The sequence below is a fragment of the Rhinolophus hipposideros genome (genome assembly GCF_964194185.1).
Source record: "Rhinolophus hipposideros genome assembly, chromosome: 19".
Taxonomy (NCBI): Eukaryota; Metazoa; Chordata; class Mammalia; order Chiroptera; family Rhinolophidae; genus Rhinolophus; species Rhinolophus hipposideros.
This window is the reverse complement of record NC_138065.1, coordinates 28,451,229-28,467,454: the sequence shown is the minus strand read 5'-3', so window position 1 is coordinate 28,467,454 and position 16,226 is coordinate 28,451,229. Positions and strand designations below refer to the sequence as shown.

The following is a 16,226-nucleotide window of genomic DNA, read 5'->3' as shown; positions in this document are numbered from 1 at the left end:
TGGCCTCACACAGAGCCTGGTACATAGAGGAAGCTTAATAAATGCTTGACTGTGAATCAATCAAGGAAGCCACACATGTTTGTGGAGTATCTGCTATGTGCTTAACACTGAGGCTATAACAGTAATATATGCACCAGAAGAATCCAACACAGTGTATAACAAGAGAGAATCAATCTAGTTGAAAAAGCAAGACCCTCACATGAAAAGACAACTAACCAGGCAAGGGCAGTCAATGCTAAGTGCCAGAGACAATAAGACAACACTGGATGGAATTGGGGAGAGTCTTTTTAGCCTAATGTGGACTCTAGAGTAGAAAAAGATTTCCCACTGAGCTCTGGGTGAGGCTTGAGCTGGGTGCCTCCCATACCACATGCAATCCCTAAAAAAGGGACATAAGGTCCAAGCATCCATCTCAAAAGGATAGGAGCCATTTAATCTCTTAGGGCTTCATCTTAAAAAGAAAACATTAGAACTGATCATTTCTAAAAATTCATCTGCCTTTCACATACTGTGGTTGTTTATTTGTGGCACAGATGCTGTCTCGAAGAACACAATATACACATATGTAATGGTTTCAAGAGACACCCAACCAGAAGAGTCCAGAATCTACGATGAAATCCCCCCATCCAAGGTAAGCTGATGCTACTCCTGGATCTCCACCAGCACCCTCAGGACAGGGAGTCATGGGCAGCTGGTCTCTGCATACTGTTGTTTAGACAACAGTCACAGCCCAGGTCCAAACAAGAAATACCACATCAAGAAAACAATGTAATGATCTTCTCTATAAAGACAGGAATATGGCCAACTGTCACCCCATGGCATCCTCCAAGGTTGAGACCCTAAACTTTCACATGGGGGCCTAACTCAGGGTTAGATGAGAATTATGACTAAGAGTGAAGTGCCCTCTACAGAGACAAACAAGGGAGACCCTGGTGTTAGATGTCAGCTGTTATGTGCCCACTGAAACAAACAGGTTGCTAAGGTGACTCCAAGGGCACAGAATTGAGAGAGGTGCTCTTGAACACAACTTCCTGCTCTGGCTACAGCAGCAGCTTACTTTCCTCAGGCTAAGAGACACTCGACCACATCCTTTCCCCACAACCTGTCTTTCACCTTCCTGCCCCTCTCTCACCTCCACCCTGAATCAGGATTCTACATGGTATCACCTTCCTCTGTGTCTTCACCAGCCTGCTCCCCTGAAGTCTACAAGGAGTGAAGGGGGAAATTGACGTCTGCCTGGTGAATCTAGCATTGTGCTTGGACTGATAGGGCAGCTGGGTCTATAGAGCCCATGTAAAGCTAACATCCTGACTGAGAAAGACTCAGTCTCAACCATGCAGACCCCTTCTCTTAGCTCCTGAGGTTTCTGACCAAATGTTACCCAGTCTCCCACCCTACCCCCACCTGACCCTGATTCTCTCCAAAGTTGGGTAGAAGTAAACCTGAGGCCTGGAGAGACGGCCATCTAGTGAAAATGGGACCAGGGAGGGCTGATGGAAAGAGGCAGAAGTAAGAAGGGGGATTCATAACATTTTCCCTGGGCTCCCTTACTGAGTGGAGATGGGTGCTCCCTACCAAGGAGAAGCTAGTAAACACGATTTATTCCATAGTGCAGTACTCTGATAAAGTAAATATTTTCTGACTTTTTATCCCTGTTGTCCTATCTGTACCAGCCATCCTGCTGTAGCCTGTTCTTCTAAGGAAGGGCCAGCTGGTTCCCTTGGGGCTCCTTGCTAGACTTCTCAGGACTAATTGCCAAAGGCTTAGCTCTATAGGTACTTCCACACATGCACAGAGCCCTGCTCCCCAAATCCATGGCCATCCACAGGCTGACCTGCCTGGGGTGTTGATTCCACCCTTGAAGCGCAAGATCCCCTAAGTTCCTATTTAATAGCTTCTACAACACCCAGGGCCACTGTTAGCTCACAGTGTAACAATAAGAAAACAGGTGTCTCCCTGTAGACAGAGATAGGCTCACACCAGGTGCACAGATCGGCAAGTAAAACATCGGCTTAATTTCAGTTCCCATTTGCTCCCTCAGCTGACCTTTATGGTATGCAACCTGCACAAGCATTTGTAGTGGCCTAATGACATTCACACGTCCCTGTGCTTCAGTGTCCTTCCCTGGAATGTGCAGAGGGACAGTAAGCCCTGTCCTTTAACAGGATTTTCAGTGTGGGGGATCTGCTGACAGGTTGTCACTGTCTGAGGGTCCTCATTCCTGTTACAGTCAGAAGGATTGCTTTGGCGTCTCTTGGTGAATCAAATGTTTTGTAAGTGTTCCTATTTAATAGCTGAGCTAATAGGCTGGAAGCTAATCATGAAAGATAAATTTGAACCCAGGAGTCTAGAGGGATGGGAAAGTAATGACAAAAAATGAATAATGAGAAGATATATTGGGAACTTGAAATGAATGCAAATGAATCCACAAATAAGAATTAAGAGCTGATTCTATAAGGCATATGTGAGCTGGACAAGCAGTCAGGTTGTAAAGGAAATTAATGCAAAGGACAGTTTTAATTTAAAGATAAGTCAAGTGTCCTGGAGAAAGAGACAGGACCTTTTCTTCCTCAGTGATCTGGAGAGGGAAGAAGAGAGAAGGAAAAAGGGGGGGCAAGTGACTGAAGGGGAGGGGGAGGAAACAGAGAAGGAGATAAAGTTGGAAAGGACTAGATTTGAGGAACTAATAAGAGAGCCTAGGAATGACACATCTCAAAGTAAATCCTCTAGACAAATTGGATGACAATTGTTAATTGGTCAGTATGTAATTTAAAACTTAAGAATCCTCAAGCCAATAAGAAGGTTGTCTGCAGTACTCCAAACAACTAGAACTCATGAGATGCTAGCGAAGGTGACTCACCACTGCGTATAGGCAAACGTACAGTTATTGGGGTACAGAAGAAACTAGGGATCAACTAGGAACAGGTAGACAGATAGCTTGAGCCTGCATGTTGCCTCAAACCTGTAATCAAAATCAATGCAAGTACCCCCATTTCCTCGTGTTTTTTCTGGGTGAAGAAGTTGATGATCCTAAGGCTCCCAAGAGTGGCTGAAGCAGAGGTGAGGGACTCAGCAAAGAGCAAGACCCTGCTGCCCCAGATTTCACCAGCACTGGAGAAATCTAAGGCATCTCCCTGTGCTATTTGCACAACTCTCCTGGGTGCCTCATGGGACTGTAATTCATTCCCCAGCAGCACCTTTCAGTTAACATGTCCTCCACCTCTGTCTTGAGCACAGATGGAAAAAACCAGCACTCAGGACAGCAAACCTTCTGGTACTTCAAGCTATGAATTTGTGATCTAGGCTGCGGGACAGCATTCTCTCCATGGAAACTGAACTACAGCCATCGATAATGGCAGATGCCCTGGACTTACACTTGCTCTGCCCAGATCTTACCTGGAGTTTGCAAATCACCACTTCCCAACATGTAAGCAAAGCAGGAAACCCTCTGCTGTTCGGCATAGTTTGTGCCTAGATAGGCAAATGAACATGTGCCCTTTCTGAAATGGCTGCCTTCTGGATGAATGGCATAGTGCTTCCCAACCTTCTTCACATCACAGCACATGCAGAAAATATTTTCATTGCACAATGGGGTAAATAATCAAGATTGCTTGTGTCCAGAAGTTGCATGTGGCTAAAGACTTCTCGTGACTGCAGGTGATGACCCTTCTCGGCAACACCATACAGAAAAAGAATCAGTGTTCTGCACACCTGTCATATACCATGACACACTACCTAGGATGCTCTGCTCACACTCAGCATACATAAGGAGTCCTGGTTTCATGGCTTCCACCAGTCCACACAGCACCTTGGGTACATTAGGCAAAGGCACCTTTCCCCTCGCCCAAGTATATGGCTTGGCAAGTTGAGTGTGGGTTGCATTTCAGCCTCCACTTGGCCCTTTGCCAAAGAACCTTTGTTTAGGGTACAACTGGCTGGACCAGTGCAATGATACCTGATCATGTGGCAGGGGAAGCCATCAGAGTTGTGGCTGTCGGTAATGCAGACACAATGATATGTTGGAAAACGCTTTCTGTAGGGACTAACTGCTGGAGCATTTTACTTCAGGCTCTACTTCAGAAGCCTCATAAGATTTTCTTTCTGGCCAGACTTTCCTTCTGTATCACTCTGTGATGGTTAATCTTATGTGTGAATTTTATGAGGCCATGTGTACCCAGATATTTGGTTAAACATTACTCAGGTTGTGTCTGTGAGGGTGTTTCTGGATGAGATTAACATTTCAATTGGTAGACTGAGTAAAGCAGATTAATCCCCTCTTCCTGGGTGGGCATCGCCAAATCCATTGAAAGCCTGAATAGAACAAAAAGGCAGAGTAAGGGAGAATTCATTCATTCTCTCTCTCTCTCTCTCTCTCTCTCTCTCTCTCTCTCTCTCTCTCTCTCTCTCTCTCTCTCTCTCTCTCCTGACTGTCTTCGAGCTGGGACATCAATCTACTCATGACTTCAGACTTAGGCTTGAACTGGAACTTATGCCATCAGTTCGCCTGGCTCTCAGGCCTTTAGACTCAGACTGGAACTATGCAAGTATACCACTGTCTCTCCAGACTCCACATCTTGGAATTTCTCAGTTTTTCGTAACCACATGAGCCAATTCCTTACATCTGTTTTCTGTTGGTTCTGTTTCTCTGCAGAACCACACCAATATACATTCCAAGCAGCCTCAGCAACAAGAAAAAGCCATACCCAATACCCTATTCTCCAAAAGGAATTGACAAGCTATATTTTTGGCACTTTAGGGGAACTGAATATAACCCAACCATCAAAACAAGAGAACTTGAAAGAAGCAAAGTCATTCTCCAGAGGGAACTTGGGGAAATGATGTTACAGATGATGAAACTGGAATCACCCTAGTTCCTAAGCCTCTGCTCAAAGAGTCACGGAGTTCTAGATGAGATTAGGTGCCCCTCCCTGTCCCCTGCCATGGCTGAGCAGAATAGTCAAGTGAGTGTTTGAAGAATTACTTCCCTTATGAGTTAGCAGACAAAACGAGTTAGATCCTAAACCCCCTTGAATAATCTCAGGCTGGATAGCAGAAATAAACTGCATTTAGGCAGAATGAGAGTGTTAGTCCCAGTGAATGGGTCCATAGAACCATCTAGCCCCAACTACTATTAACATTGTGTTGGGGCTGCAAGACCCCCAAAGTCTTGCAGCCTAACGTCTGCCCTGAGGTAGCTGAGGAACTAATTCCAGCACAGACACTACAATTCAATCCTTAACCACGTACTGCCAGGAGTGGCACAAGCTAGCACAGTCAGAAAAGACCTTATGTGGGAAGCGAGGCTAAAGCTGGGCCTTGAAGGATGATGGATGGGATTTGGCAGAGAATGAAAAAGACAGAGGGCATCTACATGATGAAAGCATGAATAACAATAACAACAACAAAAAAAAAAAAAAACACTGGCCTGGATCTATGTGCTGTATTTGAGGCAACCTCCCAGATACATCATGCATGTTCACAGTTCCTTGCCTATGTGTGGCATAGTGCCTCAGCTAGAATGTGTGCCCCCTCTCACTATCCATTTACACAACCTTCAATGTCCAGCTCAGATGTCATCTCCTCTATGAAGTTTTCTTGGTATCACTAGTCAAATAATTATGGCTCTTTTTGCACTTCTTCCCCCCCCCACTTTGGTCCTTCAATCACTTAACTCATTTCATTCTGCCTTATGGTATACACAATTATTTGTTTCCCTCCATATCGTACATTACTAAAGGGGAAGATACATGACTTCATGATCATGAAAAGGTGATAGCTTTATTAATCTCTGCCTCCACCATCAGCCAACATAGTGCCTTGTATCCTGCTTGGGAGCGATAAATGCTGTTGCAGAGAATTGAAAGTGACCAGCTAGCTCAAATAGAAGGAACATATTGGAAGTATCAATAGATAAAAGCTGATGAGTACAGTGGAATAAAATTATGGCAAACATTAAATATCAGGATGCAGACAGCAGGAGCTATTCCCAGCATAAGGGCATTTTGGAGGGAGAAGACTTTCAGAATTAGACAGACCAACAGGAAGTCAACTGAAGCAATGAACCAGGTGTGAGGAGGTGAAAGGTAGCTACCCTCGGGAGAGACATGAAGGAAGAAATAGACGCTTGGTGATAAAGGATGGAGAAATTCCAAAGTGACACTGAACAAGCTGAATTTCTCCTAAAATAAAAGCGCTCCTCAACTTTACATGAGTTGAAGGATCCCTCTTGAACATCCTCATTCTCTAAACTGCTTCTGCCTCGCTCTGATGTGCTCACTCAGTCAAATTCCTAGTGTCCTAATGCCACAGTGAAAAGTGGATGGGTGGGGGTGGTAGAAAGAAAGAGAAAGAAAAGAATCAGAGGCAAGAGTTTCTTAGATTTTCCAGGAGAACAAATCTGGGATGGAACCAGTGCACAGCAATTCTTAGAATTCTTAAAGTGGCCTTTGGGACTCAGGACCACTGTGTTCTTATCTCTTATTTTTTCTTTCCTATGTATCTTCTGATTTATAAAAAAAAGTAAGCTAGTCACCCCATTTCCCAAGGCTCAGTTCTCAGATTCTCTTTCTGTAAAATGAGTGTGATTTTATTTCCCCCTCCACAGCTTTCCAGACAAACCAGTCTATGACCAACAGGTTTATAAAATCAAAATATTCTTTTAATGGCAAGGATTTGTATGAGACCAAAGACATGTCAGTTTTGTTGAAATGTGTTTACGCTGCAATCTAAGGGGCAGGGCCCCTATTGGAAAGAGCTGGTAACCCAGGACAGCCCCTCTGCAAGTCACTGTGGGCTTTGTCAGAGAACTGAGAAGATGAGAAATGTTGCAGCTCATGCTTCTCAGAAAAAGAAAGTGAAGCTGATTTAAAACATAATTAAAGAAATGAAAAAAAAAGCTATGCAACACTCTAAACTACCCATCCCACAAAAGAAGAGCTTGGCTGGAAACTGAGCACGGGAAAAAAGGAGCCTGACTTGTCCAATGTCAATAGAGAACACTTCTTAGGTTCTGCCTGGAGAAAAGAAATGCCTAGGCTTTATTTTCTCCCAGATCCAATGCTTTACTTCTATTTGACTTTTCCCTGAATTTCCCTTGATTTGCATTACTTTCTCAAAAATAATTAGTGACAGTCTCTACTAGCTGTAGCATGAAGCTTGAAAAAAGAAATAATAAAAAGAAGTATAATGAGGGTGACAAATGTAGGCTCTGATGCTAGAGTGCCTGGGTTTGAATCCTGGTTTCTCACCAATTTGTGCCTCAGTTTGCCCATCTGTAAAAGAGGGATACTAACAATTCCTATTTTGTAGGGATTAAATGAGGTATTACATGCCTGCACATGGTAAAGCCCTGGATCACTGTATTAGCTGTTCTTATAGGCCTGACACCTTCATAAGATACTGAAAGAAACTTACGAAATAAGACTCTTGCAACAGAAATGCATCTTATATTATGCTAAATTAATGTTGCATATCAAAATTTTAACTCTCAATCCCCCTAACTCAATGCCTGTTCCTTGTATTATTTCACTTACCACTCTACAATCTAATTACCTTCTATACCTGTCTCCCCAGCTAGACTGTGATAGGAAAATTGGGTACTTATATCACATGCTTTAAGGACCATCTCCCTCCAGACAAAAGCTTTGTCTTATTCATCTTTTCACCTACAGCACCCCATCACAAAAGCCAATGACTAGTAGAGCTTAATAAATATTTGTTGAACTGAACTTGGATTGGGACCCAGACATCTGGAGAAGAAGGGTACTAGAAACCACTTTCAGAATCTGGGTCTAGGGAATTGGAGAGTAGGCATTGTCTTAGTCACCCACAGTGCCACCTAGAAAAAAAGGATAAAAGGACCTGGCTTCTGAACCATAGTGCAGGGCTTTAGTATATTTTGTAAAACCATGAAGAAAAAATGACTTGCTAAGTGGTGGTGTTTGAGATAGCAAACAGAAGCATCTAAATCTGACACCACTTCCCTTACTTCTTGCTTATCAAAGAACTACTCTGAACAACTCTTTGCAGATAAGCTTGAACTCCCAGCTTCCCCACCTCCACCTCTTTATTCTCTTCTTGTTGAACTGAAATTGAACCACTACCCTGAAGAATTTTAGAGCCCCTCTGCAGAAACTCTGTAATCAGATACTGGAATTACTTGAGAAAATAAAAACAATTTTGATGGTGTTTTTCCAGTACTCTCAGAGGTTTGGGCAAATTTCACTTAATTTAATCTACACATTAGCCCTAGGATTCTCCCTCTGCCTGAAATGACATACCTCCCCCCTCCTTTCCCTCACTACCTTTAATACACCTCTTTACCTATTAATGCCCACTCATCCCTCAGGGTGCAGCTCAAATGACCCTTCCATATTTTGCTCTCATTGTACTACCTCTTTCCTTCATAGCAGTTTTCAAATTTTGTCTTTAAATATTTCTCCTGTGATTATTTGATTAGTGTCTCTCTTTCCCTACTAGACTATGAGCTCATGTCTGGTTTAGCTTACCATTTGTATCCACAGTGGCTGAACATGTGAAAATTACAGAAGTCCTCAATGTATAATATTTTGATTAATTAATAAAAATGCAAAAGTTCTTACAACTTCTGCCTTACCTGGAATGTGACAATCTTGCCACATGTCTCAGTGACAAAGCTATTTACTCCAAATATATTCCCTTAATACGTTTCCAAACTTTGGATAAAAATTCAGAGCAAAAGTATTGACTTCATTTCCTGTGCAGAAAACATAGAAAAGAGTTAATATTGTAGGTCTAAGACTGCTGTCCCTGAAAGGTGTTCTTAACAAGGTTGGCTCTTGGCTGGTGTCTGGGAACTTGGATTTTGGGAGAGTTAGACTATTCCCTGATAAGAGTGGTTTACTGAGCTTAAACTGTTTGAACAAACAATTTGGTTTGTGCTGAACACCTGCTTTTCTTCTAGGATTCTGGAATTTTGGTACGTGCTAGACAGGCAGTACCTACATTACTGATTGTTAATAAAAACCTTAGAATCCTAGGCTCGGGCAAGCTTCCCTAGTAGACAGCATTTCACATGTCTTGTCATGACACATTGCTAGAGGAATTAAGCACATCCTGTGTGACTCTACAGTGAGAAGACTCTTGAATGCTTGTACCTAGTTTTTTTCTGGACATCACTCCATGTACCAATCCCTTTTGCTGAATTTGCTTTGCATCTAGTCACTAATAAATCATAGCCATAGGTATGACTATATGCTGAATCCTGTAAGTCCTCCCACTGAATTGTTGAAACTGGAAGTGGTCTTAACCACTTCCTAACACACCTCCTAAATGTTTTTACAATCTGTCTAACTTTTCTTCTTTCATCCACCAGTAGATGCAGTAGTCTAATCCACCGTCATCTCTCACCTAGACAATAACACTTTACTTCCTGCAGTCACACTTGCCCCAGTTCCATCCATTCTCTACACCACAGTTGGAGTAATGTTTCCAAAACACAAATATGATAAGGCCATATGGTGGCAAAAAGAACCAATGGATCGTTCTGATGTATAGATTTATATCTATAATAGTTAATAAATTAAAAGCTTATAACTGATAACCAAGATGGCACAGTAGATAAACACTGTGTTTACCTTCTCTCAAAACCACATCAAAATTACAACTAATCTACAAAACAACCATTATTGAGAATCGACTAAAGTCAATCTGAACTAACGTCTTTCAACAAAGAATGTGCAGAAGAAGCCACCTCCAGACTATTAGGAAGGTCAGAGATGCAGAATGGACTGGTCCCACACCCACGTGTGACCGTTAAAGATAGGAAAGGCTATTTCAGTTATGGGGGTTCCACCCCATCCTCTAAAGGAGTGAGGGATCCCAGCCCCACCTCAGCCCAGGGTTCTGGTGCCGGGGAGAGAAGTCCCCATAATTTCTGGCTGAAAACCAGCGGAGATTGTGATTGAGTGAGACAGAGTACAGCTGCACTCACAGGCACTCCTCTCAAAGTTACTGTGTGTGGACTTACCCACCAATGAAATAACTCACTCTGAGCTTCAGTGCTAGGGCAGCAGCTGAAAAGGTGGCAAGGACAGATGGTGGGGAATTGAGTTGTCTGGCTTGGGACCGGGGGCTGGAAAGGTGGCTTTCTCCTAGACAGGGGAGCTGGTGGAAACCATTGTTTCTTTGTTGAGCCCTCGCCCTTCCCAGTGAACGAACACAGGCAGCCACCATATTTGAATCTCCGCAGTTCATTCACCACACCCTGACAATTCAAGACCTGGCCCCGCTCAATTTGGGGGCACACCCAGGCTGCTTTCAGTGGCTTTTTCATGCAGACCTCCTGCCTTGGCTCAAGCTGCAGACTTTCCTAGACTCTCAAAGTTTTGCAAAACCCAAATAAGCAGCATCTGGCTTGAGCATGTCCTGTGCCTCTGGCTGAGCAACCCTAAGCCAGCACAAGCGGCAGCCTGCCTACATTTGCAGGTTTGCCTCTCAAGGTGATTCCAAGCACAACATGAGCGGCAGCCATTGGCGGATTTCTTTGTGGTTCCTGCCAGGTGGCCCCAGATGGGGCACGGTCTGTACTTGACCTACAGCAGATCCCCTCCAAGTTAGTCCTGAGGCTGGCACCCCCAGTGGCCAGCTTCAAAACTAGCTAGAGCCCTGCACAACAACTCTTTCACTGTAGTCAAGGCCAGTGCTCACAACGAGTGAGCCGAAGGGTCGGTCCCTCACATTGATGTGCAATTATCAACCAATTCTCAACTATAAGAGGAGGGCACACACAAACCAAAAAAGGGACACACCTGAAGCGTATGGTTCAGGTGACCAGAAAGATTGCGCCACTGAACCCCATAGCACACCTACTACATAAGGCCATTCTACTGAGCCCGGAAGATAGAGTAGCTCTACCAAATAAATAGAAACAAACACAGGGAAGCAGCCAAAATGGAGAGACAAAGAAACATGTCCCAAACAAAAGAACAGAACAAAGCTCCAGAAAGAGAACTAAGCGAAATGGAGATAAGCAATCTATCAGACGCAGAGTTCCAAACACTGGTTATAAGAATGCTCAATGATCTCAGGGAGAACTTCAATGGAGAGATAGGAAGCATAAAAATGGAGATGAAAACCATAAAAAAGAATGAGTCAAAAATAAAGGATACAATAACAGAAATGAAGAATATACCACAGGGAATCAACAGTAGATTAGATGAAGCAGAGGATCCAACCAGCGATATAGAAGATAAGGTAGTAGAAAACACCCAACCAGAACAGCAAAAAGAAAAAAGAATCCAAAAAATTGAGGAGAGTTTAAAGGGCCTCTGGGACAATATCAAGCATACCAACATTCACATTATAAGGGTACCAGAAGGAGAAGAGAAAGAGCAAGGAATTGAAACCCTATTAGAAGAAATAACGACAGAAAATTTCCCTAATCTGGTGAAGGAAATAGACATTCAAGCCCAGGAAGCACATAGAGTTCCAAAGAGGCCAACACCAAGACACATCAAAATTAAAATGCCAAAAGTTAAATACAAAGAGAGATTCTTAAATGCTGCAAGAGAAAAGTAGTTAGTTACCTACAAGGGAGCCCCCATAAGACTGTCGGCTGATTTCTCAACAGAAACTTTGCAGGCAAGAAGGCAGTGGAAGGAAATATTCCGAGTGATGAAAAGCAACAACATACAACCAAGATTACTCTACCTAGCAAGGCTGTTATTCAGAATAGAAGGACAGATAAGGAGCTTCCCAAACAAGAAAAAGCTGAAGGAGTTCATCACCACCAAACCAGTATTACAAGGAACTTTAGAGGGACTTCTTTAAGATGGGAGGGGGGTTAAGGATGGGTGAAAGGTGAAGGGATTAAAAAGTACAAATTGGTTGTTATACACTAGTCATGGGGATGTAGGGTATAGCATAAGGAATATAGTCCATAATATTGTAGTAACTATGTATGGTGCCAGACAGGTACTAGATCTATCAGGATGATAGTTGGGAATGGAGTTGGGGGCAGGGTGAAAAAGGTGAAGGCATTAAGAAATACGAATTTATAGTTAATGCAGTATGGGGTATATAATCAACAATGTTGTAAAGATCATGTAACGTGCCAGATGGGCACTGAACTTATCAGAGGAATTATGTCATAGACTGTGTAGATACCTGACCAATGCACTATACACATGAAGCTGAAGTAGAATAATATTGAATGTCAACTACAACTAAATATATAGGTATATATAGTCACAAGATGTAGAACATAACATAGGGAAGATAGTCAATGGCATTGTAACAGCTATATAAAATGTCAGGGGGTCGTAGCTCGAGGGGTGGGTTATCACTTTCTGAGGGGTTTAAATGTCCATCTATTATGTTGTTTTGTACACCTGAAACTAATTTTAAAAAGTGTATAAAAAAGTTTATAACTAGAAAATCTTGTTTAATCAGAGAAAAAATGAAAAAGATATTCAGTGATATAATTTCCAAAACTATACCAAGCTTCGGTGGTATTATGAACAAGTTTTACCACATTCAGTGAAAGAATAATTCCTATATAATTTTAACTGTTCCAAAGCATAGAAAACAGTGGGAAACTTCAAAATTCATTGAGCACTGACTCCAAACTAAATGACAGTGATTCCCCAAAAAGAAAAATATAGGCCAGGGATCAGCAAACTATAGCCTGTGGACAAATCCCACTTACCAAGTGTTTCTATATAGCCTACAGGCTAAGAATAGTTATTACAACTTTAAAAGGTTGAAAAACACTCTAAAGAAGAATAATGTTTGGTGATATGTGAAAATTATATGAAATTCAAATTTCACTGTATATAAATAAAATTTTATTGAAACACACTCAACACCTATTCATTCATGTATTGACTATGGCTGCTTTCATGCTACAACAGCAAAGTTGAGTAATTACAATGGAAACTGTATGGCCCACAAAGTCTAAAATATTCACTACTTTGACCTTTACAGAAAAAATTTATCAACTCCTGGTAGACCAATCTCACTTATAAAAGTTAAAACTTCTAATTTAAATTTTAGCAAATTGAACCAAGCAATGCATTAAAAGTAAAAAAAGGAAGGAAGGAAGGAAGGAATCAAGTATGGTTTATCTCCAGAATATAAGGGTTATTTATCTTTAACCTTTTAGAAGGGTTATTTATCTTTAACCTTTTAAGAAGTCTTCTATTGTAATTTATTGTTTAAACACATTGAAGGGGGAAAAACACAATCATCTTGACAGATTCCAAAAAAATGTATTTGGTAAAATTCAACACACATGACTGGTTAGAAGAAAAAAAAAAATAGCAAGCTTAAATTAGAAGGTCAGTTGATGTTTCAGTTCATGTCTGATTAGAAAAAATGAAACCCTCTTAAGTATTGCAAATTTAGCAAATTGAATGTAGGAAATTGAATACAAACGTAATGGAAGAATTTGAGGAGTAAAACAGAGGAGATGAGGCTACTACACAATTAGTAATACCAGGAAGTTTTTAGCACTCTGAGGGGAATTTTGCCTTTGGAACAAATGCTGCCACATTGCAGGATCCCACCAAAACCATAAGAATCTCGGAGCCTAAAGTCACTCACCACTGCTATTGCCAGCACTGGAGCCACACTGCCAAGACTTCTGGAATGACTACTGGAAATGCATTGCCAGACCAGGAATCCTGGAGCTGCACTCATTTTCCATTATTGCTACCACTGCTGAAGACATCAGAAATCAAAGTGAAGAAAAAACATAATTTCTCCCTTCCTCCTACCTTCCAATCTTTCACCAGTACCACCTATTGATAAAACTACAAAACAATATCCTAATAAATATTGATGCAAAATTTCTCAACAAAAATTAGCAAACCAAATTCAGCAGCATATGAAAATTATACAACATGACCAATTGGATTTATTCGTGGAATGCAAGGATGGTTCAACGTACAAAAACCAATCTGTGTAATAGAACACATTAACAGAACACAGGGGGGAATGAATGATCATCTCAATTAATGCAGAAAAAGCACTTGACAAAGTTTAGCAGTTTTCATGATTAAAAATATTCAAAAATTAGGAATACAACATTTTGAAGCCACATATTCATTTGCTAGAGCTCCAATAACAAACTACCACAGACTGGGTGGCTTAAACAACAGAAATTTATTTTTTTCAGAATTCTGGAGGCTATAAGTCTGGAATCGAGGTGTCCACAAAGTTGGTTTTATTCTAAGTCCTCTCTCTTAGGCTTTTAGAAAGCCGCTTTCTCCCTGGGTCTTCACATTGTCTTCTCTGTGTGTGTGTCTGTGTTCTAATCTCCTCTTCTTATAAGGAAATCAGTCACATTGGATTAGGGCCTGCCTATATGACCTTATTTTAAATTAATTACCTCTTTAAAGATCTTATCTTTAAATACAGTCACATTCTTGAATAATGGGGATTAGCCCTTCAATATATGAATTTGGGGGGGACACATTTCAGCCTATATTTCTGCCTTCTGCACCATCAAAATCCATGTCCTTCTCACAAGCAAAATACAAAATACATTCACCCCTACTTTAACAGCCCTCCCTCCAAATTTTAACCCATTCTGACATCTACTCTAAGCCAAAATCTCATCTAAATATTATCTAAGTTAGGTATGAGGGAAACTCAAGTAAGGATTCATCCTGAGGGAAGACTCTTTTCCAGCTGTGAAACCAGGAAAGTTATATGCTTCCAAAATACAATGGTGGGATAAACAAAGGATAGACATTTCCACTCCAAAAAGGAGAAATAGAAAAGAGCAAAAGGTCACAGGTCACAAGCAAGTCCAAAACCCAGCAGGGCAGATTCTATTAGATTTTAAGACTTGAGAACAATCTTCTTTGGCTCAGCGCTCTGTCCTCTGGGTCCACCCGAAACTGGATAAAAAATAGCCCTGAACTCTGAACCTGTGACCTAGGGCCCATGGTGGAAGTACAAGCCCTGCCAACTTCTGAAAAGTTGAGAGCTCATTTTTCTCTTTTCTTAAAGGATAACGCATGTTTGCCGCTAGATACTCTATTGGCCTGTCCTGTAGAATTTCAGACATCCAGTGGCCTTCCTTATCTAGTCCTGTCTCTGTCCCCTTTAGCACAAGCTAACAGCATTTCTGCTAGTATAAAAAAATGTATAGGTATGAACTACCAATGCAACCCACACTCAACTTGCCAAGAGATAACATCAGGTTCTACAATTTAAGGGTTCCGTCCTTTACAAGACTGCCCCCACCATCCCCATACTTCAGATGTCAATTGTAAGTGCAGGTCGTCACCTGGGCTTCTGACCAACTGGTTGTAGATTAGAGGTTCCTACAACTTCTTGCTTGGGTTTGATTAATTTGCGAGGGCAGTTCACAGAACTCAGAAAAATATTTCAGTTACTAGATCACTGGTTTATTATGAAAGGATATAACTTAGGAACCATCAGATGGAAGAAATGCATAGGGCAAGGCATGGGGAAAGGATGAGGAGCTTCCATGTGCTCTCCAAGGACAGCACTCTCCTCAGATCACCACGTGTTAACAAATCCAGAAGCTCTCTGCACCCTGTCCTTTTGTTTTTTTGTGGAGGCTTCATTTCATATACACAACCAATTAAATCACTGGCCACTCGGTACTGATTCAACCTCCAGTCCCTCTCCCCTCCTTGGGGAGGAGGTAGGGCTGAAAGTTCCAATCCTCCATTCACTTGATTGGTTCCACTGCCAACCTTAGGTGCAGTCTAAAAGTTACCTCATTAACATATACAAAGTTGGGGTAAAAAGGGGCTTGTTATAAATAATAAGACATCCGTTTCATCTTTATGGCTCTGAAGATATTTCAGGAACTGAAAACAAGAGACCAAATAGTAAAACAAAATTTCCCCCTATTGCTCAGGAAAAAAAGTAAATAGAATAATTTTTAAAAATAAAATTAGAACTGTTATGATGCATGCCTGTGTACAGCACCCCTGGAAGCTGTTAGAATGAGTTTTTAATGGGAATGCACATTTGATTTCCAGTAGAATCTTTCCTTCAAACCAGTATCATCAGGCTTTTTTAAAGATGATCTAATTTTTCCTTGTCTTTGTGAGGAATATTATTACCCTATGACAATAAAGGTCTTTGTAGTTTCTATACAAGACATAAAATTTTAATATTTCTTTTCCAAACTGAGAGCTCAAGAAGTAGAATTTGTTCACATTTTGCTAATCAATACATTTAGATACATACAAAAAAAAGAAAAG

The 16,226-nt window shown here is 41.4% G+C and overlaps 1 protein-coding gene across 1 annotated transcript in view; it reads left to right on the top strand.

Moving 5' to 3' along the window:
- Positions 1 to 16,226, top strand: part of CD84 (CD84 molecule) — a 65,004-nt gene that overhangs the window by 48,280 nt on the left and 498 nt on the right. The window contains exon 5 of the mRNA XM_081026555.1: positions 534 to 631. Coding sequence (XP_080882681.1) covers positions 534 to 631 — 98 coding nt within the window. The remainder of the gene's footprint in view (positions 1 to 533; positions 632 to 16,226) is intronic.